General features: G+C 44.5%; 1 protein-coding gene across 1 annotated transcript in view; it reads left to right on the top strand.

Annotated features, from left to right (window-relative positions):
- Nucleotides 1–415: 415 nt before the first annotated feature.
- The window catches only part of POFUT2 (protein O-fucosyltransferase 2), a 37,423-nt gene continuing 14,950 nt past the window's right edge, over nt 416–22,888 (top strand). The window contains exons 1-4 of the mRNA XM_038748798.1: nt 416–516; nt 13,802–14,052; nt 16,137–16,281; nt 18,981–19,091. Coding sequence (XP_038604726.1) covers nt 416–516; nt 13,802–14,052; nt 16,137–16,281; nt 18,981–19,091 — 608 coding nt within the window. The remainder of the gene's footprint in view (nt 517–13,801; nt 14,053–16,136; nt 16,282–18,980; nt 19,092–22,888) is intronic.

Here is a 22,888-nt window from a genome sequence, read left to right as displayed (position 1 = left end):
ACAGACAGAGAGAGACAGGGAAAGAGAAGGAGAGGGAAAGGGGAGAGAGAGAGAAAGAGACAGAGAGGAAATAAGAGAGAGAAAAGAGAGAAATGAATGAATGACACTGTGTGTGTGTGTGTGTGTGTGTGTGTGTGTGTGTGTGTGTGTGTGACTGACTGTGAGCCCACTGTTGGGTAGGGACCGTCTCTAGATGTTGCCAACTTGGACTTCCCCAGCGCTTAGTACAGTGCTCTGCACACAGGAAGCGCTCAATAAGTACGATTGAATGAATGAATGAATGAATGAATGAATGAATGAATGAATGAGTGAGTGAGTGAACCCAGCCAGCTCGGACGGAGTCTGCGCGGCCGGAGGCGCCGGGGCCCAGTGCGCATGCTCCCGGCGCCTGCGCGCGGCGGCGGCAACGGCCGCCATGGGCCCCGCGGCGGCGGCGGCGAGGAGAAGTGGGCGGCTGTGGCCGTGGGTGTGGCTGCTGTCCGGGGCGGCCTTGGGGGTCCGGGCCCCGGCGGGCGGGCGGGAGTCCTGCCCCGGCCACTGGGGGGCGCCCGCGCCCCCGCCCCCCCCACACCGCCCCAGCCAGCCCAGCCCGCACCGCACGGTAAGGCCGGCAGCAGTCCGTCCGTCATCCAGTCCACAGTCATCATCAATCAATCAATCAATCAATCAATCGTATTTATTGAGCGCTTACTATGTGCAGAGCACCGGACTAAGCGCTTGGGAAGGACAAATTGGAAACATAGAGACAGTCCCTACCCAACAGTGGGCTCGCAGTCTAAAAGGGGGAGACAGAGAACAGAACCAAACATACCGACAAAATAAAATAAATAGGATAGAAATGTACAAGTAAAATAAATAAATAGAGTAATAAATATGTACAACCATATATAATATATATCATCATCATCAATCGTATTTATTGAGCGCTTACTATGTGCAGAGCACTGTACTAAGCGCTTGGGAAGTACAAATTGGCAACGTCTAGAGACGGTCCCTACCCAACAGTGGGCTCACAGTCTAAAATCAATCAATCAATCAATCAATCAATCGTATTTATTGAGCGCTTACTATGTGCAGAGCACTGTACTAAGCGCTTGGGAAGTACAAATTGGCATCACATAGAGACAGTCCCTACCCAACAGTGGGCTCACAGTCTAAAAGGGGGAGACAGAGAACAGAACCAAACATACCAACAAAATAAAATCAATCAATCAATCAATCAATCGTATTTATTGAGCGCTTACTATGTGCAGAGCACTGTACTAAGCGCTTGGGAAGTACAAATTGGCATCACATAGAGACAGTCCCTACCCAACAGTGGGCTCACAGTCTAAAAGGGGGAGACAGAGAACAGAACCAAACATACCAACAAAATAAAATAAGTAGGATAGAAATGTACAAGTAAAATAAATGAATAAATAAATAAATAGAGTAATAAATATGTACAACCATATATACATATATACAGGTGCTGTGGGGAAGGGAAGGAGGTAAGACGGGGGGATGGAGAGGGGGACGAGGGGGAGAGGAAAGAAGGGGCTCAGTCTGGGAAGGCCTCCTGGAGGAGGTGAGCTCTCAGCAGGGCCTTGAAGGGAGGAAGAGAGCTAGCTTGGCGGGTGGGCAGAGGGAAGGGGGAGACAGAGAACAGAACCAAACATACCAACAAAATAAAATAAATAGGATAGAAATGTACAAGTAAAATAAATGAATAGAGTAATAAATATGTACAACCATATATACATGTATATCATCATCATCAATTGTATTTATTGAGCGCTTACTATGCGCAGAGCACTGTACTAAGCGCTTGGGAGGTACAAATTGGCAACACATAGAGACGGTCCCTACCCAACAGTGGGCTCACAGTCTAAAAGGGGGAGACAGAGAACAAAACCAAACATCCTAACACAATAAAATAAATAGAATAGATAGGTACAAGTAAAATAAATAGAGTAATAGATAGGTACAAACATATAGACATATATACAGGTGCTGTGGGGAAGGGAAGGAGGTAAGATGGGGAGTCATTCCATCGCATCGACTGAGCGCTTACTGCGGGCAGGGCACTGGGCTGAGCGCCTGGGAAGGACAGCTCGGCTACATCTAGAGACGGGCCCTACCCAATATCCATTCATTCAGTCGTATTTATTGAGCGCTTCCTGGGTGCAGAGCACTGGGCTAAGCGCTTGGGAAGGACACGTTGGCAACATCTAGAGACGGCCCCTACCCAACATTCATTCATTCAATCGTATTTATTGAGCGCTTACTGTGTGCAGAGCACTGGACTGAGCGCTTGGGAAGGACAAGTTGGCTACATCTAGAGACGGGCCCTACCCAACATTCGTTCATTCATTCAGTCGTATCTAGTGAGCGCTTACTGTGTGCAGAGCACTGGACTGAGCGCTTGGGAAGGACAAGTTGGCAGCATCTAGAGACAGTCCCTACCCAACATTCATTTATTCATTCAGTCGTATTTACTGAGCGCTCACTGTGTGCAGAGCACTGGACTAAGCGTTTGGGAAGGACACACTGGCAACATCTAGAGATAGTCCCTACCCAACATTCATTCATTCAATTGTATTTATTGAGCACTTACTGTGTGCAGAGCACTGGGCTGAGCACTTGGGAAGGACAAGTTGGCAGCATCTAGAGACGGTCCCTACCCAACATTCATTCATTCGTATTTAGTGAGCGCTTACTGTGTGCGGAACACTGGACTAAGCGCTTGGGAAGCACAAGTTGTCAACATCTAGAGATGGTCCCTACCCAACATTCATTCAATCGTATTTAGTGAGCGCTTACTGTATGCAGAGCACTGTACTGAGCGCTTGGGAAGTACAAGTTGGCAACATCTAGAGACGGTCCCTACCCAACATTCATTCATTCGTATTTAGTGAGCGCTTACTGTGTGCGGAGCACTGGACTAAGCATTTGGGAAGGACAAGTTGGCTACATCTAGGGACGGTCCCTACCCAGCATTCATTCATTCATTCATTCATTCAGTCGTATTTACTGAGCGCTTACTGTGCGCACAGCACAAGTTGGCAACATCTAGTGAGCACTTACTGTGTGCAGTGCACTGTACTAAGTGCCTGGGAAGGACAAGTTGGTAACATCTAGAGACGGGCCCTACCCAACATGCATTCATTCAGTTGTATTTAGCAAGCGCTTACTGTATGCAGAGCACAAGTTGGCAACATCTGGAGAGCACTTACTGTGTGCAGTGCACTGTACTAGGCGCCTGGGAAGGACAAGTTGGCAACATCTAGAGAAGGTCCCTACCCAACATTCATTCAGTTGTGTTTATGGAGCGCTTACTGTGTGCAGAGCACCGGACTAACCTTTGGGAAGGACAAGTTGGCAACATCTAGAGACGGTCCTTACCCAACATTCATTCATTCATTCAATCGTATTTACTGAGCGCTTACTGTGTGCAGAGCACTGGACTGAGCACCTGGGAAGGACAAGTTGGCAACATATAGAGACAGTCCCTACCCAACATTCATTCAGTCGTATTTAGTAAGCACTTACTGTGTGCAGAGCACTGGACTAAATGCTTGGGAAGGACACGTGGCAACAGACTGATTTGTACTTCCCAAGCACTTAGTACAGTGCTCTGCACACAGTAAGCGCTCAGTAAATACGATTGATTGATTCATTCACTCATTCAATTGTATTTAGCAAGCGCTTACTGTGTGCAGAGCACTGGGCTGAGCTTTTGGGAAGTACAAGTTGGGAACATCTAGAGACGGTCCCTACCCAACATTCATTCATGCATTCATATTTAGTGAGCGCTTACTGTGTGCAGAGCATTGGACTAAGCACTTGGGAAGGACACGTTGGCAACATCTAGAGACGGTCTCTACCCAACATTCATTCATTCAATCGTTTTTAGTGAGCGCTTAGTGTGTGCTGAGCACTTGGAAAGGACAAGTTGGCAACATCTAGAGACGATCCCTACCCAACATTCGTTCATTCATTCAGTCGTATCTAGTGAGCACTTACTGTGCAGAGCACTGGACTAGGTGCTTGGGAAGCACAAGTTGTCAACATCTAGAGACGGTCCCTACCCAACATTCATTCATTCAATCGTATTTAGTGAGCGCTTACTGTATGCAGAGCACTGTACTGAGTGCTTGGGAAGTACAAGTTGGCAACATCTAGAGACAGTCCCTACCTAACATTCATTCAGTTGTATTTATTGAGCACTTACTGTGTGCAGAGCTCTGGACTAAGCGCTTGGGAAGGACACGTTGGCAACATCTAGAGACGGTCCCTACCCAACATTCATTCATTCATTCGTATTTAGTGAGCGCTTACTGTGTGCAGAACACTGGAGTAATTGCTTGGGATGGACACATTGGCAACATCTAGAGACGGTCCCTACCCAACAGTGGGCTTACAGTCTAGAATGGGGGAGACAGACAACAAAACATATTAACAAAATAGAATATGTACAAATAAAATAGAATAATAAATACATACAAACATATGTACGTATATACAGGTGCTGTGGGGAGGGGAAGGAGGTAAGGGGAGGGGAAAAAGAGGGAGAGGAAGAAGGGGGCTCTCTACAGTCTTGCATTCCTTCCCGCTTTCAGGACATCTCTACTTGGATGTCCCTCTGACGCCTCAAACTTAACATATCCAAAACAGAGCTCCTCATCTTCCCACTTAAACCCTCCAGATTTTTCTGTCGTTGTAGACAGCACCACCAACCTTTCTGTCTCACAACAATAATAATGATGGCATTTATTAAGTGCTTACTATGTGCAAAGCACTGCTCTAAGCGCTGGGGAGGTTACAAGGTGATCAGGTTGTCCCACGGGGGGCTCACAGTCAATCCCCATTTTACAGATGAGGGAACTGAGGCACAGAGAAGTTAAGTGACTTGCCCAAAGTCACCCAGCTGACAAGTGGCGGAGCCGGGATTTGAACCCATGACCGCTGACTCCCTTCCACTGAGCCACGCTGCAGCCTTTAACTTTGGTGTTATCCTCGACTCTCATTGCTCTGCCAACCCACATATTTCTAGACTGTGAGCCCATTGTTGGGTAGGGAGTGTCTCTAGATGTTGCCAACTTGTACTTCCCCAAGCGCTTAGTACGGTCTGCACACAGTAAGCACTCAATAAATACGATTGAATGAATGACTATTCAAACTGTCACTAAATCCTGTAAGTTCAAGTTTCACAGCATCACTAAAATCTGATCTATTTCATTTTGTTAATATGTTTTGTTGTCTGTCTCCCCCTTCTAGACTGTGAGCCCATTGTTGGGTAGGGACTGTATATGTTGCCAACTTGGACTTCCCAAGCGCTTAGTACAGTGCTCTGCACACAGTAAGCGCTCAATAAATACGATTGAATGAATGAATATTCAAACTGTCACTAAAATCCTGTAAGTTCAAGTTTCACAGCACCCCTAAAATCTGGTCTGTTTATTTTATTTTGTTAATATGTTTTGTTGTCTGTCTCCCCCTTCTAGACTGTGAGCCCGCTGTTGGGTAGGGACCGTCTCTCTATGTTGCCAACTTGGACTTCCCAAGCGCTTAGTACAGTGCTCTGCACACAGTAAGCGCTCAATAAATACGATTGAATGGGAAGGCCTCCTGGAGGAGGTGAGCTCTCAGTAGGGCTTTGGAGGAAGAGAGCTAGACCAAAGCCACACCTTCGCTTTCCTAGCCAAGAGCAGGTGGGGAACCTTTTCCAAATCCATTCTAGATTAGCGTTATTACAGGATTGCCTCGGATAGAATTTTCATTTCTCTCCCTTATGTTTGTCAAAATCCTCACAACGGTTACCCAAACCAATGGGTCAGGGGAAAGAACTCTCGAAAATCACAGCGTTTATACTATGAAAATCCTATTTGATGTTTATGGTGATTAAAAAGTAAATTTCCTATGGAAATTTACACTAAAGTTCCTTTTTGACCAGTCAGTCACTCCTTCAACCCTATTCATGGAGCAAGCCGGCATTCATTCATCAACCCTATTTAGGGAGTGCTTACTCATTCATTCCATTGTATTTATCATCATCATAATAATAATAATAATGAGGGCATTTATTAAGCGCCTACTATGTGCAAAGCACTGTTCTAAGCTCTGGGGAGGTTGCAAGGTGAACAGATTGTCCCACGGGGGGTCACAGTCTTAATCCCCATTTGACAGATGAGGTCACTGAGGCCCAGAGAAGTGAAGTGACTTGCCCAAAGTCACACACCTGACAAGTGGCGGAGCCAGGATAATAATAATAATAATAATGGCATTTATTAAGTGCTTACTGTGTGGAAAGCACTGCTCTGAGCGCTGGGAAGGTTACAAGGTGATCAGGTTGTCCCACAGGGGACTCACAGTCTTCATCCCCATTTGACAGATGAGGGAACTGAGGCCCAGAGAAGTTGTCACTTGCCCAAAGTCACACAGCTGACAATTGGCAGAGCTGGGATAATAATAATAATGGCATTTATTAGGCGCTTACTATGTGCAAAGCACTGTTCTAAGTGCTGGAGAGGTTACAAGGTAATCAGGTTGACCCAAGGGGGGCTCACAGTCTTCATCTCCATGTTACAAATGAGGGAACTGAGGCCCAGAAAAATGAAGTGACTTGCCCAAAGTCACACAGCTGACAAGTGGCGGAGCCAGGATAATAATAATGGCATTTATTAAGCGCTTACTATGTGCCAAGCACTGCTCTAAGCGCTGGGGAGGTTACAAGGTGATCAGGTTGTCCCACGGGGGGTTCACAGTCTTAATCCCCATTTGACAGATGACGTAACTGAGACCCGAGAAGTGAAGTGACTTGCCTAAAGTCACCCAGCTGACAATTGGCGGAGCAGAGATTTGAACCCCTGACCTCTGATTCCAAAGCCCGGGCTCTTTCATCATCATCAATCGTATTTATTGAGCGCTTTCTGTGTGCAGAGCACTGGGAAGTACAAGTTGGCAACATATAGAGACAGTCCCTACCCAATAGTGGTCCTTTCCATTGAGCCACGCTGCTTGAGCGCTTACTGTGTGCAGAGCACTGGACTAAGCGCTTGGGAAGGACAAGTTGGCAACAAATAGAGATGGTCCCTACCCAACAACAGGCTCCCAGTCTAGAAGGGGGAGACAGGCAACAAAATGAAACATGTGGACAGGTGTCAAGTCGTCAGAACAAATAGAAGTAAAGCTAGGTGCACATCATTAACAAAATAAAATACATAGAATAGTCAATGTGTACAAGTAAAATAGAGTAATAAATCTGTACAAACATATATACAGGTGCTGTGGGGAGGAGAAGGAGGTAGGGCTGGGGGGTATTGGGAGAGGAAGGATGGGGCTCAGTGTGGGAAGGCCTTCTGGAGGAGGTGAGCTCTCAGTAGGGCTTTGAAGGGAGGAAGAGAGCTCACTGTGTGCGGAGCACTGTGCTAGGCACTTGGGAGAGAACAAGTCGGCAAGAGAGTCATTCATTCAACCCTATTTATGGAGCACTTACTGTGTGCAGAGCACTGTGCTAGGTGCTGGGGGAGGACACGTCGACAACAGAATCAGTCATTCAACCCTGTTTATGGAGCGCTCATTCACCGGGTGCAGAGCACTATGCTGTACGCTATACGGGAGAGGAGTCAGGAACAGATTCATTCATTCAACCCTATTAATGGAGCAAGTTGGCGTTCATTCATTCAGTCGTATTTATGGAGCGCTTACTGTGCGCAGAGCACTGTGCTAGGCGCTTGGGAGAGGACACGTCGGGAACAGATTCATTCATTCAGCCCTGTTTATGGAGCAAGTTGGCATTCGTTCATTCAGTCGTATTTATGGAGCGCTTACTGTGTGCAGAGCACTGTGCTAGTTGCTTGGGAGAGAACACGTCGGCAACAGGGTCATTCAAATGTTTTTATGGAGCACTCACCGTGCAGAGCACTGGACTAAGCGCTGGGAGAGGACAAGTCGGCAACGGAGTCAGTCATTCAGCCCTGTTTATGGAGCGCTTACTGTGTGCAGAGCACTGTGCTATGCGGTTGGGAGAGGACACGGCGGCAACAGACTCATTCAACCGTATTTATGGAGCGCTCACTGCGTCCAGAGCACTGTCTTATAATAATAATAATGATGGTATTTATTAAGCGCTTACCATGTGTGAAGTACTGTTCTAAGTGCTGGGTGGGGGGGGATACAAGGTGATCAGGTTGTCCCACGTGGGGCTTACAGCCTTAATCCCCATTTTACAGATGAGGGAACTGAGGCTCAGAGAAGTGACCGGCCCAACGTCACACAGCTGACAAGTGGCAGAGCCGGGATTCGAACCCACGACCTCCGACTCCCAAGCCCAGGCTCTTTTCACTGAGCCGTGCCGCTGTGCGCTTGGGAAGTACAATTCGGCAACAGATAGAGACAGTCCCTACCTATTATTATGGTATTTAAGTGCTTATTAGGTGCCAAGCACTGTTCTAAGCACTGGATTCACCCATTCCATCATCTTTATGGAGCACTTGTCTTTATGGAGCACTCACTTAGCACAGTGTTCTGCACACAGTATGCGCTTGGGAGAGGACAATTCAACAACGGATAGAGACGGTCCTTACCCATTATTATGGTATTAAGTGCTTACTATGTGGCAAGCACTGTTCTAAGCGCTGGATTCATCCATTCAGTCGTATTTATTAAGCGCTTACCATGTGCGAAGTACTGTTCTAAGTGCTGGGTGGGGGGAATACAAGGTGATCAGGTTGTCCCACGTGGGGCTTACAGCCTTAATCCCCATTTTACAGATGAGGGAACTGAGGCTCAGGGAAGTGACTGGCCCAACGTCACACAGCTGACAAGTGGCAGAGCCGGGATTCGAACCCACGACCTCCGACTCGCAAGCCCAGGCTCTTTTCACTGAGCCGTGCCGCTATGCGCTTGGGAAGTACAATTCGGCAACAGATAGAGACAGTCCCTACCCATTATTATGGTATTTAAGCGCTTATTATGGGCCAAGCACTGTGCTAAGCGCTGGATTCACCCATTCTATCATCTTTATGGAGCACTCAGCACAGTGCTCTGCGCACAGTATGCGCTTGGGAGAGGACAATTCAACAACGGATAGAGACGGTCCTTACCCATTATTATGGTATTAAGTGCTTACTATGTGGCAAGCACTGTACTAAGCGCTGGATTCATCCATTCAGTCGTATTTATTGAGCGTTCACTGTGCAGAGCACTGGACTAAGCGTTTGGGAGAGTACAATTCAGCAACATATACAGTCCCTACCTATTATTATGGTATTAAGAGCTTACTATGTGGCAAGCACCGTTCTAAGTGCTGGATTCATCCGTTCATTCAGTCGTATTTATGGAGCGCTCACTGGGTGCAGAGCACTGTACTAAGCGCTTGGAAGAGTGCAATTCAGCAACAGATACAGGTAATCCCTGCCCACAAAGGGGTCACAGCCTAGAAGGGGGAGACAGACAACCTATTTATTGAGCTCTTACTGCGTGCAGAGTACTGTACTAAGTGCTTGGCAACAGTACAATTTGGCAACAGATAGAAACAATCCCAACCTAACAACAATCCCAACCTAACAACAGGCTCACAGTCTAGAAGCGGGGCGACAGACAACACAACAAGTAGACAGGCATCAATACTATCAAAATTGATAAATAGAATTATAGATCTATACACATCATTAATAAAATAAGAGTAATAAATCTGTACAAATATATACAAGCGCTATAGGGAGGGGAAGGGGGTAGGGCAGGAGGAGCAGAAGATGCGGGGGGGTTCAGTAAATAAATTCATTCAGTAATTCATTCATGAAGGAATGAATGAGTTGGAGGATGTGGGTTCTAATCGTGGCTCTGCCTCCTCTCTGCCGGGTGGCCTTGGCCGAGTCACTTCACTTCCCCCATGCCTCAGTCATCTCATCTGTCAAATGGGGATTAAGACGACGGAGCGCCACTTGGGACAAGGACTGGGGCCAACCCGATTTGGTTTGGGTGGGAAGGGGAGGAGTCCTAATAATAATAATAATGGTATTTGTTAAGTGCTTACTACGTGCCAAGCCTGTATGATGGTATTTGTTAAGCGCTTGCTATGTGCCGAGCACTGTTTTAAGCGCTGTATCATGGTATTTGTTAAGTGCTTACTACGTGCCGAGCACTGTTCTAAGCGCTGGGGTACATAGAAGGTAATCAGGTTGTCCCAAGAGGGGCTCACAGTCTTCATCCCCATTTTACAGATGAGGGAACTGACGCACAGGGAAGTGAAGTGACTTGCCTAAGGTCACACAGCAGACAAATGGAGTCAGGATTAGAATCAATCAGTCGTATTTATTGAGCGCTTACTGTGTGCAGAGCACTGTACTAAGCGCTTGGGAAGTACAAGTTGGCAACATATAGAGACGGTCCCTACCCAACAGTGGGAATCCATGACCTCTAACTCCCAAGCCCGTGCTGTTGCTACTAGGCCATGGTTTCCACATGGTAGTAATCATCATCATCAATCGTATTTATTGAGCGCTTACTGTGTGCAGAGCACTGTACTAAGAGCTTGGGAAGTACAAGTTGGCAACATATAGAGACAGTCCCTATCCAACAGTGGGCTCACAGTCTAAAAAGGGGGAGACAGAGATCAAAACCAAACATACTAACAAAATAAAATAAATAGAATAGATATGTACAAGTAAAATAAATAAATAAAAATAGTGTAACAAATATGTACAAACATATACATATATACAGGTGCTGTGGGGAAGGGAAGGAGGTAAGATGGGGGGATGGAGAGGGGGATGAGGGGGAGAGGAAGGAAGGGGCTCAGTCTGGGAAGGCCTCCTGGAGGAGGTGAGCTCTCAGTAGGGCCTTGAAGGGAGGAAGAGCTAGCTTGGCGGATGTTGTAGTAATAATAATCATAGTAATAATAGTAATTATTACTATATAGTAGTACATTACTACATTATTATTACATAGTAATAATAATGATGGTATTTGTTAAGCACATACTATGTGCCAAGCACTTTTCTAAGCACTGGGGTAGATACAAGGTAGCCAGGTTGTCCCACGTGGGGCTCACAGTCTTCATCCCCATTTTACAGATGAGGTCAGCGAGGCACAGAGAAGGGAAGTGACTCAGTGTGTTACAGCAGACAAGTAGCGGAGCGGGATTAGAACCCATGACCGCTGATTCCCAGGCCTGTGAGCTTTCACTGAGAGAGATGTTAGCACGACATTCAAGTAGCGATGTCCTGAAGCAGGGGGAAATGTGAATTTGCAGAGACCTTGGGGCTGGAGAGGTAGGTTTGGGAATCAGTTACATAAAAGTGGGAGTAGAACCCTAAAACTCCTTATCCCAATTATCCCTCCGGTGGGATCCAAAAGTACTGATAATAATAATAATAATGATAGCATTTATTAAGCGCTTACTATGTGCAAAGCACTGTTCTAAGCGCTGGGGAGGTTACAAGGCGATCAGGTTGCCCCACAGGGGGCTCACAGTCTTCATCCCCATTTTACAGATGAGGGAACTGAGGCACAGAGAAGTGACTTGCCCAAAGTCACACAGCTAAGTGGCGGAGCCGGGATTCGAACCCACGACCTCTGACCCCAAAGCCCGTGCTCTTCCCACTGAGCCACGCTGCTTCTCTAATGCTTCGTCTGATCATCATCAATCGTATTTATTGAGCGCTTACTATGTGCAGAGCACTGTACTAAGCGCTTGGGAAGTACAAACTGGCAACATGTAGAGACAGTCCCTACCCAACAGTGGGCTCACAGTCTAAAAGAGAATGTGGGGCCCCAAAAAGAGATGCCCTGAGGCAGGCAGAATTGTGAGACTATAGAGGAGGAGAGCAGTTGGGGCTGGAGAAGTTGGATTCGACACAGGTGGCAATAATAATTTATGGTATTTATTAAGCACTTAATGTGCCAAGCACTGGGGTAGATCAAGGTAATTAAGGTGATCAAGGGCTTGTCACAACCCTCCCCCCACCCTTGCTCATCCCAACCAGGACCTTCCTGGATGGGGAAGCCTCAGTGCCATAGTACTTGAGTTCAGCGTGGCTAGAGAAGCAGCGTGGCTCAGTGGGAAGAGCCCGGGCTTTGGAGTCAGAGGTCATGGGTTCAAATCCCGGCTCCGCCAATTGTCAGCTGTGTGTCAATCAGTCGTATTTATTGAGCGCTTACTGTGTGCAGAGCACTGGACTAAGCTCTTGGGAAGTCCAAGTTGGCAACATAGAGAGACAGTCCCTACCCAACAGTGGACTCACAGTCTAGAAGGGGGAGACAGAGAACAAAACCAAACATATTAACAAAATAAAATAAATAGAATAGATATGTACAAGTAAAATAAGTAAATAAATAGAGTAATAAATACGTACAAACATATATACAGGTGCTGTGGGGAAGGGAAGGAGGTAAGACGGGGGGATGGAGGGGGAGCGGCGAATCAAAGATAACACCAAGGTTACAGGTCCGTGAAACAGAAAGAATGGTAGTGCCTTCTACAGTGGTGGGAAAGTTCACTTAATAGTAAACTCATCAGAAGACATAATTATAACATAATGCAAGAATCCTATTAGTATCCTACAGTGACAAAGGTTTGAAACCTCAGGTCCCTCATCTGTAAAATGAAGGGTGTGAGCCCCCCGTGGGACAACCTACCTTGTAACCTCCCCAGTGCTTGGAACAGTGCTTTGCACATAGTAAGCGCTTAATAAATGCCATCATCATCACCCCTGTGATCACCAAGGTTACCGTGGAAGGTTTTTTAGAGGGTTTTATCAGCATGCAAGGGAATGACGCATACATACACTCTCACCACCAAGGGTCCAGTACCAATCTGATCAGAGGAGCCCGTTCTGCCAATGCATTTTCTTTCTGCTTCCTAGTACTGCTCTCAGCTTATTTCCTCCTTCTCTGCGTGCCCCCTCATGATTCAAAATGACCTCCTTTTTAACCACCATAGGTGTCACAGCTGTGGCTCTCCGGGGCATTCATTGATTGGCCCAGGCCCATTACTGGGGAGACCAAGGAGAGAAAGTCCCACCTCCGTCCACAGTTCCTCCCACACAGGCCACCTCAATTAAAGCCCATTAACACCTTGGCCATTCTCTTCCTTTGTGTCTTTCCTTTGTGAGATCAATCAATCGTATTTGTTGAGCACTTACTTTGTGCAGAGCACTGTACTAAGCGCTTGGGAAGTACAAGTTGGCAACATATAGAGACAGTCCCTACCCAACAGTGGGATCACAAATAGTCACTAAAAAAGGCAGCTTTTTGTGGGCTACCCACAGGGCTTAACCCCCATTTTACAGATGAGGTAACTGAGGCCCAGAGAAGTGAAGCGGCTTGCCCAGGGTCATACAGCTGACAAGCGGTGGAGCAAGGATTAGAACCCACGTCCTCCTACTCCCAAGCGAGTCCGGACTTGCCTTGCCCCGTGGGGGGTCCAGACTGTAAGATTCATCCATTCATTCATTCAGTCGTAGCATACCACTCCGTAGCCGCTTCACGACATGTTCTCTGCCCGCAAGTAGCTTTAAAACATTTAAAACATTTCGATTCAATAAATAATTGAATAAGCAAATACAGGAAACCACACATCCAGCTTCTCCCCCCAACAGTTTGCCACCAAATGGGGTCCCCAGAATAGGCAGTTGCCCCATTTATGCAAGTAATGTGCTGTTCCAGTGAAGCTGCGTGTCGCATACGTTTAGCAAAAAATAAGAGAAGAGTTGAGAAAACAGAGGCCCAGGTTCAGTCTTCTATTCCAACATTTGGTGAGCAAACATCTCTAAGAAAAATTGTTTTCTTATTCCCCCCTGCCATCCCCGCCCCCCAGGTATCTTTTGTATGACGTAAATCCCCCCGAGGGTTTCAATCTCCGCAGAGACGTGTATATTCGCGTTGCCTCACTTCTAAAGACCTTGTTGAAAACTGAAGATTGGGTGCTGGTTCTGCCTCCGTGGGGCCGCCTTTATCATTGGCAGAGTCCTGATATTCATCAGGTCCGAATCCCGTGGTCGGAATTTTTTGATCTACCGAGCCTCAACAGAAACATTCCGGCCATCGAGTATGAGCAGTTTATCGCAGGTAAAGTATAGTGCTTTGCAAGTTTGTTTCACTTTCCTGTAGCATGGATTTTCTCACCCAAGATCAATGAATCAATGGTATGAATTGAGCGCTCACTGTGTGCAGAGTACTGTACTAAGTGTTTGGGAGAGTACAACATAACAGAATTAGCAGACGTGTTCCCTGCCCATAACACACTTCCAGTCTAGATGGGGGAGATGTATATTAATATAAATAAATAAGTAGCTTATAATATAGAATTCAAAGATACAAACACAAGTGCTGTTGGGCTTGGGATGGGGCGGGTATCAATCAATCAGTCGTATTTATTGAGCTCTTACTGTGTGCAGAGCACTGTACTAAGCGCTTGAATAGGTCACAGATCCAAGTGCATAGATGACACAGAAGGGAGAGCGAGTCACGGAAAAGAGGACTTAATCGGCAGAGGACTCTTGGTATGCATGATACCCAAGTATACATTAGTACTCTGAATGTTAAGAGAGTTTCAAAGTTGTTTTTTCTTTGACTAGGTACGTTTTGGATAAAAGCAGAAGAAAAACTTTAGTTAATTTTCAGTAAAAAACTCTGTTGCAAACACATTTCTGGGGGAATGTCATTGTCCAGTTCTGTCCTTAACGTGCACCACAGCGGTACTCAGTAAATGCACATATTTAATATAGGATCCAATAGGCAGACCCATTTCCTTTTACAGTGTGGGAAAATCAGGCTCAAATGTGAGGGGGCCAGTTTACTGACACTTGCAAAGGGATAGGAATGAAAAGATTTATTTTAGATCCTTTTTTCATGACCGTTCATCCTCAGTTAACTTCTGAGAAGGGTGCATGTTCTTTGACCTTTTGTATATTTGTCTTTTTTAAAAAAATAGCATTTGTTAAATGCTTACGATGTGTCAAGTATAGTACTTAGCCTTGGGGTTGACACAAGCTAATCAGGTTGGACACAGTCCGTGTTCCACGTGGGGCTCACGGTCTTAATCCCCATTTTCCAGATGAGGAAACTGAGGCCCAGAGAAGTGAAGTGAGGTCACAGCAGACATGTGGCAGAGCTGGGACTAGAACCCAGGTCCTTCTGACTCTCAGGCTTATGATCTATTTACTAGGCCATGCTGCTTATTGTCTTTCTCCCTCTGTAGACTGTAAGCTCATTATGTCCAGGGAATGTGTCTGCAAACTCTGTAGAGCTGCACGCTCCTAAGTATTTAGTACAGTGCTCTGCATACGGTAAGCGCTCAATAAATACCACTGGTTGGCTGTATTGGAGTACAGAGTAGTATGTGGGACACCAAGCTACTCTTGGCCCAGGTGATCGACTTCTTACCCATATTTTCATCAGGGAACAGCCCTCAACTTAATTCTTTTTCCTCACCCAGAGGAAGGTAGGTGAGCAGTGCCATCAGAGCTATGGAAAAACATAAATAATGCTGGCCTTGATTGAAATAGGGTAAGCCAGGATATTATTCCCGTGATGGAGGTAAGATTGCAAATTAAACTTTTGAAAGGCTTTATCAGTGGTTTTACGTTTAATAGATGCAGTTATAAACCAATAAACTTTCCACTGACCTATTTTATTTTGAAACTGGCAAAGGTAGATTTGGGTTCTGCAGTGGTATTGATGCTTAAGGAGTTACTTTCTATAGTACTTGGAGATTCTTAAATGAAATGCCATATCTACATGTAAAATGCCATTATTAAGAAAACACCCAATATCTGAGAAATGATGCCACACCTTCTTGGTTCATTTTATCATGACTAGTTTAGAATATATTTTCTACCCCACTGTACCAAAGCAATTACTTCAGTGTAGCTTGAACAAAATTTGATTCCAAGATGCAAGTCATTTTTTAATTATGTAAGTGCAGAAGGCTTTGGAGAGATTAGCTTTCATTTTCTCTTACTGTTCATTAAGCCCAATCCGTTCCACTTTTTTTATTAAAAGCACTTCCTTGATTTAGTACCATATGTACCACATTAAAATGTGAAGCCAACTTCTAAGGTAAGTTAAACTATGGCAATAAAGATGGCATTCTAACGAGCGTGTACATTTTCAGGAAAACAGTTTTGAATGCTAGTTGGTTTCTTTTACAGAGTCAGGTGGACCCTTTATTGAACAAGTTTATGTCCTACAAAGTTATGCGGAAGGATGGAAAGAAGGAACTTGGGAGGAGAAAATAGATGAGAGACCATGCACTGATCAGTTGTTATACTCAAAAGATAAACATGAGTATTATAGGTAATTCTGCAATATCTTTGGATACTTAGAATTTCTTCTTAAGTCTTGTAAAATGAACACAGACTCTTAACTTCTCTTTAGACTCCTAGCAGAGCTATGTGACACTGTCTGGGAAAGGTTGCCTTAAAATATGCATAGCACGACATGAAACAGCAAGACCCGTTGACCAGAAAAGTCATTTTTTTCAAAGAATGCAGTTCATCATTTCTAGTGCTCCTTTAGTCAAAAGCTTCTGCTGCTCTATCATTAGTTTGTGTAACACTTTGCTCTTCAAGTCTCATATCCCCCCTTCCCCATCCCTCGTCCTACCGCCTTCCCCTCCCCACAGCACCTGTGTATATGTTTGTACAGATTTAGTACTCTATTTTACTTGTGCATATTTGCTATTCTATTCATTTTGTTAATTGTTTTGTTGTCTTTCTATCTCTATATGTTGCCAACTTCTACTTCCCAAGTGCTTAGTACAGTGCTCTGCACACAGTAAGCACTCAATAAATACGATTGAATGAATGAATGAATGAATAAAAGTTCCTGGGGTTCCCTGAGAGGGCTCAGGGAAATGGGTTTTGAGTGTAGCCCAGCTCAGAAGTGAAATGTCATTCCCAGTCACCAGCCCGGGACCTAGGTCCTTGTCTCCACCCACCCCGTTCGGAGAGAGAAACTTCCCATGCTGGGCCAGACACACTTTGGGAATGGCCCTGCAGGGGAGCAGGGCAGAATGGCCCAATCAGTCAGTCATTCGTATTTATCGAGCGCTTACTGTGCGCAGAGCACTGTATTAAGCATCTGGAAGAGTACAGTGCAACAAAAAAGAAACACATTCCCTACCCACGGAGGCAGGAGAGAGAGCATGAGCAAAAAGGTCATCGGTGAAAGAGGCACAGTTAGCAGGTTGTAATACTATATAATTAAAAATAATAAAACATTTATTTTATTTTGGTAATATGTTTTGTTTTGTTCTCTGTCTCCCCCTTCTAGACTGTGAGCCCACTGTTGGGTAGGGACCGTCTCTATATGTTGCCAACTTGGACTTCCCAAGCGCTTAGTACAGTGCTCTGCACACAGTAAGCGCTCAATAAATGCGATTGATTGATTCCCAAGTGCTTAGTACAGTGCTCTGCACACAGTAAACGCTCAATAAATACGATTGAATGAATAAGTGAATGAATCTTACAGTCTGGAGTCCCCACGGGGCAAGGCAAGTCCGGACTCGCTGTCTTGGAACTGCATATGGCGGACCTCAGACTGGAAGTCTTCTCAATGGGGAATGTACTGGTTCTGGCGCACTTATCCCTCAGTCCTCAGCGGCATCCCTGTTCTCCCTCCTTCCCTCCCACCCTCTCACTCTCCCTCCAACTCACTTCCAGAGATGGGGAAGCACCCCCAGTATCCCCGAAAAAGAACCTGGTGGATAGAGGAGGAGAGCAGGTACCCATAGGGGCGGGTGTAACCCCCTCCTCCGGCCAGCCTTCGCCTCAACCCACAAGCTTCGCACACGGAGCCTCTGTAATTATTAGACCCTTTCAGTCAATCAATTAATCAATCAATCGTATTTATTGAGCACTTACTGTGTGCAGAGCACTGTACTAAACGCTTGGGAAGTACAAGTTGGCAACATATAGAGCCAGTCCCTACCCAACAGTGGGCTCACAGTCTAGAAGGGGGAGACAGAGAATGAAACCAAACATACTAACAAAATAAAATAAATAGAATAGATATGTACAAGTAAAATAAATAAATAGAGTAATAAATATGGACAAACGTATATACAGGTTTAAAGTAGGACATTGGGCATCTCCTAGTGTCAGGATTCGGCATCCAAATCTCAGTATCTGTGGGTAGGCGGGAAGTGACCTCGTCTCTCCCAGATAACCAACTCTTCCAAATGTGTACTAGGAAGATATTTACATACTCATTTGTTTTCAGATAGTCTTTTAAAACGTGCTGGAGGAGCAAAAATTATATTGGCTCTGTAAGTCAGTATTCTTGATTTTCCCAACAGGTTTTGAAGTGATTTTTCTTGTACCCAATATTTACCCAAAGGAACATCACTACCGATGTAGCTCCGGTCAAAACCAGGCTTTAAAAAGCATCCCAGTGATAAAGGCATTTTTTATCAAATTTTTAACAAGCATCTAGGAAATTTCCTGGGATAAAATAAAATTTAAGCAATTTCCCACAAGTTTTCAGTTGTACTACAAACAGAACAGAATGTGCATTTTAATATCCCCAAAAGGTGGCAGTTTGATTCCTCAAAAATGCCCCATTATTTAGATAGCTCTGGGTGGTGCATATTTTCGCTCATGCTGTAAATGTCAAAACTACTGAATACAGCTCACAGTGGGGGAGGATTCTTGGAATAGTTTTTGTGTCTTGGTGAACGCTACCTTCCTCTCTTGTGTCCTTTCAGTAGTGGTGTCCTGTCCTGCTCACATTTTATTTAAATGCCGGATTAATGGGACAGTTTTCAATGAAACCTCGTTTTTATGTTTATGACTGGGAAATGAGGTGAAATTTCTGATTGTCATTTCAATAAAGTGTAATGATTAAAGTGAATTGAGAGGTCAGATTTTGTAGTGGCATGCAGCTGCATTTCAAGATTGAGGGATGACTGTGTAAATCTGGGTGATTTTTATTACACATTGTCCCTGCTAATAAACACCTCAAACCAACAGGAAGTATTCTTTGTATTTTTGCAGAGGATGGTTCTGGGGTTATGAGGAAACGCGGGGCTTAAAGGTCTCTTGTCTCTCAGTCCAAGGATCAGCTTCCGTCATGGCTCCAGTCCTTTTGAAAAATACTTCAGCACGGTAAAATGCATCCATATGTGTTTGCTTTGATTATCAGAACATGTATCGGGTTTGGAAGCTGGCGTAAAAGCTATTGAATTGTGTCCCCAGAATCCCTGGTTTTTTTTTTCTGTCAAAATATGTATACACTATAAACATGTGAGCTGCAAGTCAGAATTTGTGTTGTTGAAAAGTGAAATTGTTGGGAAAGTTATGAAATCAGATCCTATTTTCTCATGAACAGTGCTTAGAACAGTGCTTGGCACATAGGAAGTGCTTAACAAGTACCATTAAAAAAATGAACATAAGAATTATTAGTCAGTTTTCCCATGACACATGTTTTAGCCTGTGCATTTTGGATAGAACACTGTTGAGGGAATAAGGGATGTTCTTCCAGCGATTTGTGTTTGGAGAGAAGGCCATTGATTTCTTTCTGAAGAATTGGCTATGAAGGTGATATCATTCATACCGCACCATGAATTTTCATGTAAACAGGGTTTTTCAAGAACAGATCCCTTGCATTATTGAAGAACTGGCTGTATTTTTAAAATTCTAAAATGGATTAAGTACTTAAATACTCAAAATGCATCAGAAAAAAATGAGGGACTCATTTATGATGGTTCATTGTTCATCAAGAGCACTAAGAATGAAGAGTGGGTTTCCTGTTCCCTCTCTGAATTACACAAATGGACATCTTTGAAATATCAATGTGGTGAATAAAAAACTCTCAGCAAAGATAGCAAGAATGCTTCAGGTCTTGTTTTTTTTTCTAAATTAAAAATTAGCTATTAAAACTTTTAGTGTAAGGTGAATAATATGCAAATTTAAAAGCAAGCCATAAAGTTTCCATAAGAAACCTCACCCTTTCAAATCAGTCATCCTTTAAGTAGCAGTTAAATATATGCCTCCAGTTCAAATATAATGCCAGAACAGTTTTAAGTAAGATTTGCTTTTTGTGATTAACGTTTACACATCCTTGATTAACTTTTACACCAAAGTGAAATATACTGAAGTTGAAAGATACACTTACTAGATTTTTGCCTTTGCCCTGTTCAGATGTGTAGCCATTACTCCCGGTTAGCTAGGGTAAACAGTGGATCTCGCGTTATATGGAGGGGGAAGAACAGCTCGTCTTTGAAACCTTGTTTGTCATTCTCTCTGCGCGCTTTGTCATCTCATAATTCAGCTCACTGCTTTCTTTCGGACTGGGTGCCCAGGCATCCCACATCAAGCCGGATGGTCACAGTTTTGGGGTATTTGGCCCTGCCCTTTAGAGTCTTGCTCTTAGTTCTGGTGGCAGGAAGGTATCTGACCCCCCGAGACGAGGGTTGAGAGGGATGGATATAGCCAGCAGCGGCAACCCTCCCCATCATGGCTGGAGAGTGCACGCTAAATATGTGCTGCTGCTATTAATAATAATAATAATAATAATGATGGTATTTGTCAAGCGCTTACTATGTGCCAAGCACTGTTCTAAGCACTGGGGGAGATTCAAGGTAATCAGGTTGTCCCAAGAAGGACTCACAGTCTTAATCCCCATTTTACAGACGAGGCATCTGAGGCACAGAGAAGTTAAGTGACTTGCCCAAAGTCACACAGCTCTTATCACTACTACTGCTGGCATTACTACCACTAGCCCTACCTGGGCTGTTTCTGACAGGCCAGTGCGATGTCAGTCAGTCAGTCAGTCAGTTGTATTTGTTGAGCATTTACTCTGTGCACTGTACCAAACACTTGGGAGAGGACAGTACAACAGTGTAACAGACACAGTCCCTGCCCACAGTGAGCTTACCGCCTAGAGGGGTAGACAGGCATTAATATAACCACATAAATGAATAAGTAAATTGATGGTTCTAGCTACGACGGAGGCTTCAAGAAATGGAGTGCGGCGGCACTAACATGTAACCCACAAGTAGATAAGCAGATGACTCACTCTCCCTTTCTTTTTTTCCCCCAAGCCCCGCTATTTCTCTCCCTTTCTTCTCTGCTCCCAGTTTGCTTCTCTCTCTTTGTGCCCCCTCTTTCCGCCTTCCTTTCCTATCCTGCTTTGAACTCCCCCTAAATTCATCACCTTACTTAGGTGACCCTTCTGCTGGCCCTGGAAGCTCCTTCTGGCTTACTTAGTTTCTGGCCTTGGTGTATACTATTTAACCGAAAAAGGCTAGAGCTCTATTGCTAAAGGTGTGCCTCTGAGAGCCCCATGATGTTTGCATTGGAAGCATCAGAAAGGCACGCCGAGCTTCCAGAGCGTCATAACATGAGCATATTTCTACACATTCCACTGGCTTGGATCAAGGAAAGCAATAATAAAAGGAACCCATAATGGAAGAAATCTCTAATTGTATGAGATTATTGCCACACTTGTAGATACCTGGTTAGATTGCAGGATTTACGTGCCCTGATTGCACCCCTTTTTAACCACATCAATAGCATGAGATTTGACAGAACATGCTTACTAGACATCAGCTAATGCAATATATTCAAAAGTTATTTTAACAGTGAATCCTTTCATTAGTTTATTCAGTCACTTTCCTATATATCCCACCACTATACTAATTTGTAGGATTCATCTGTAAAACTCTGAGCTGACTGACCCAGCAAAGGTTCCCAGTTAGTAGCACATGCTCAAATATGTACTAAATATTAAGAGATCCAAGAAGGATGTTCCGTGATTTTGGATCAGAAAGTGGTAGAGGCCCCTTTAAGAATATAAAATGTGTAGTTAGGCTTCTTGCCCATTCTACTTGAAACGTTCATTTCTATTCCTAAAGTTAATGGAGTAGCCTGAATTCTTTTTGCAAATTACCTGTGTGCTGAATTGGGCGTAATGTTCACCATTAAATGTCAAAGCTTTACCAGTTTATTATTAACTATGAAGGCCCAAGACAGGGGAGCTGTAATAGGAAAGCCAATAAATGAATCACTTAGTGGCACACTTTGCTTCTGTGTTCAGCACAGTGCTAATATAAGAACTTGCCATTTCTGTATCCTTAAATGTTTCAATTAATGCGTGAGGGAATTGCAGATGCAGCAGCTACAATAATAAGCAATTGTATATTTCCTGATCAGTATGCCATATGGCCTAGTTGGACAGACATAATGCTCAAACACTAAAAGGTTGTTAGGGTTATTGAAGAATACAGTTCTGGATAAGTTCGCCGCAAATCTCAACTTTAATATTTTTCAATTTGCAAAGATTATAAAACTAAAGTTTTTTTTTCTGTATTACATAATAAATAAGACAGGTTTCTTCGCCAGTGAAGAAAGGACTAACTTGATTTGAGGGATAATGCTGCTATCGTTTGGGCAGGCTTTGGTTAAGGGTGTTAACGTCTGCTGAATAGAGATATTAGCAGAGTTTAACATTTCTAGCTCTACCAAACCAGGATCATTGTGTGAAAGTCAAAGCTCAACCAAAAGCAAGATTTCTCATTGCCTTTAACTAATCAGCCTACCACGTAGTTTCTGGGGAAAAAACAACCCACCAGCTTATAAAATTTTAATCAACCCTAACCTCTCTGGAGGAGAACACTAGCTTAAACCCAACCCTACATCCAAGAGGTGCTCTTTTAAAAAAATAGTATGTAAGCTCTTACTATGTGCTAAGCACTGTACCATGCACTGGGGTAGGGACAACCTAACCAGTTTGGACACAATCCATGTCCCACACGGGGCTCACAGTCTTAATCCCCGTTTTACAGATGAGGCAACAGAGGTTCAGAGAAGTTAGGTGACTTGCCCAAGGTCACATGGCAGATAAGTACGCGCTATCCAATAGGCCGTGCTCCTTTAATGAGGATGAGTCTAAAATAGCACAC

The sequence above is a fragment of the Tachyglossus aculeatus genome, chromosome 7 (assembly GCF_015852505.1).
Source record: "Tachyglossus aculeatus isolate mTacAcu1 chromosome 7, mTacAcu1.pri, whole genome shotgun sequence".
Taxonomy (NCBI): domain Eukaryota; kingdom Metazoa; phylum Chordata; class Mammalia; order Monotremata; family Tachyglossidae; genus Tachyglossus; species Tachyglossus aculeatus.
The sequence above is the reverse complement of the archived record's forward strand: the minus strand, read 5'-3'. Positions and strand labels throughout refer to the sequence as shown.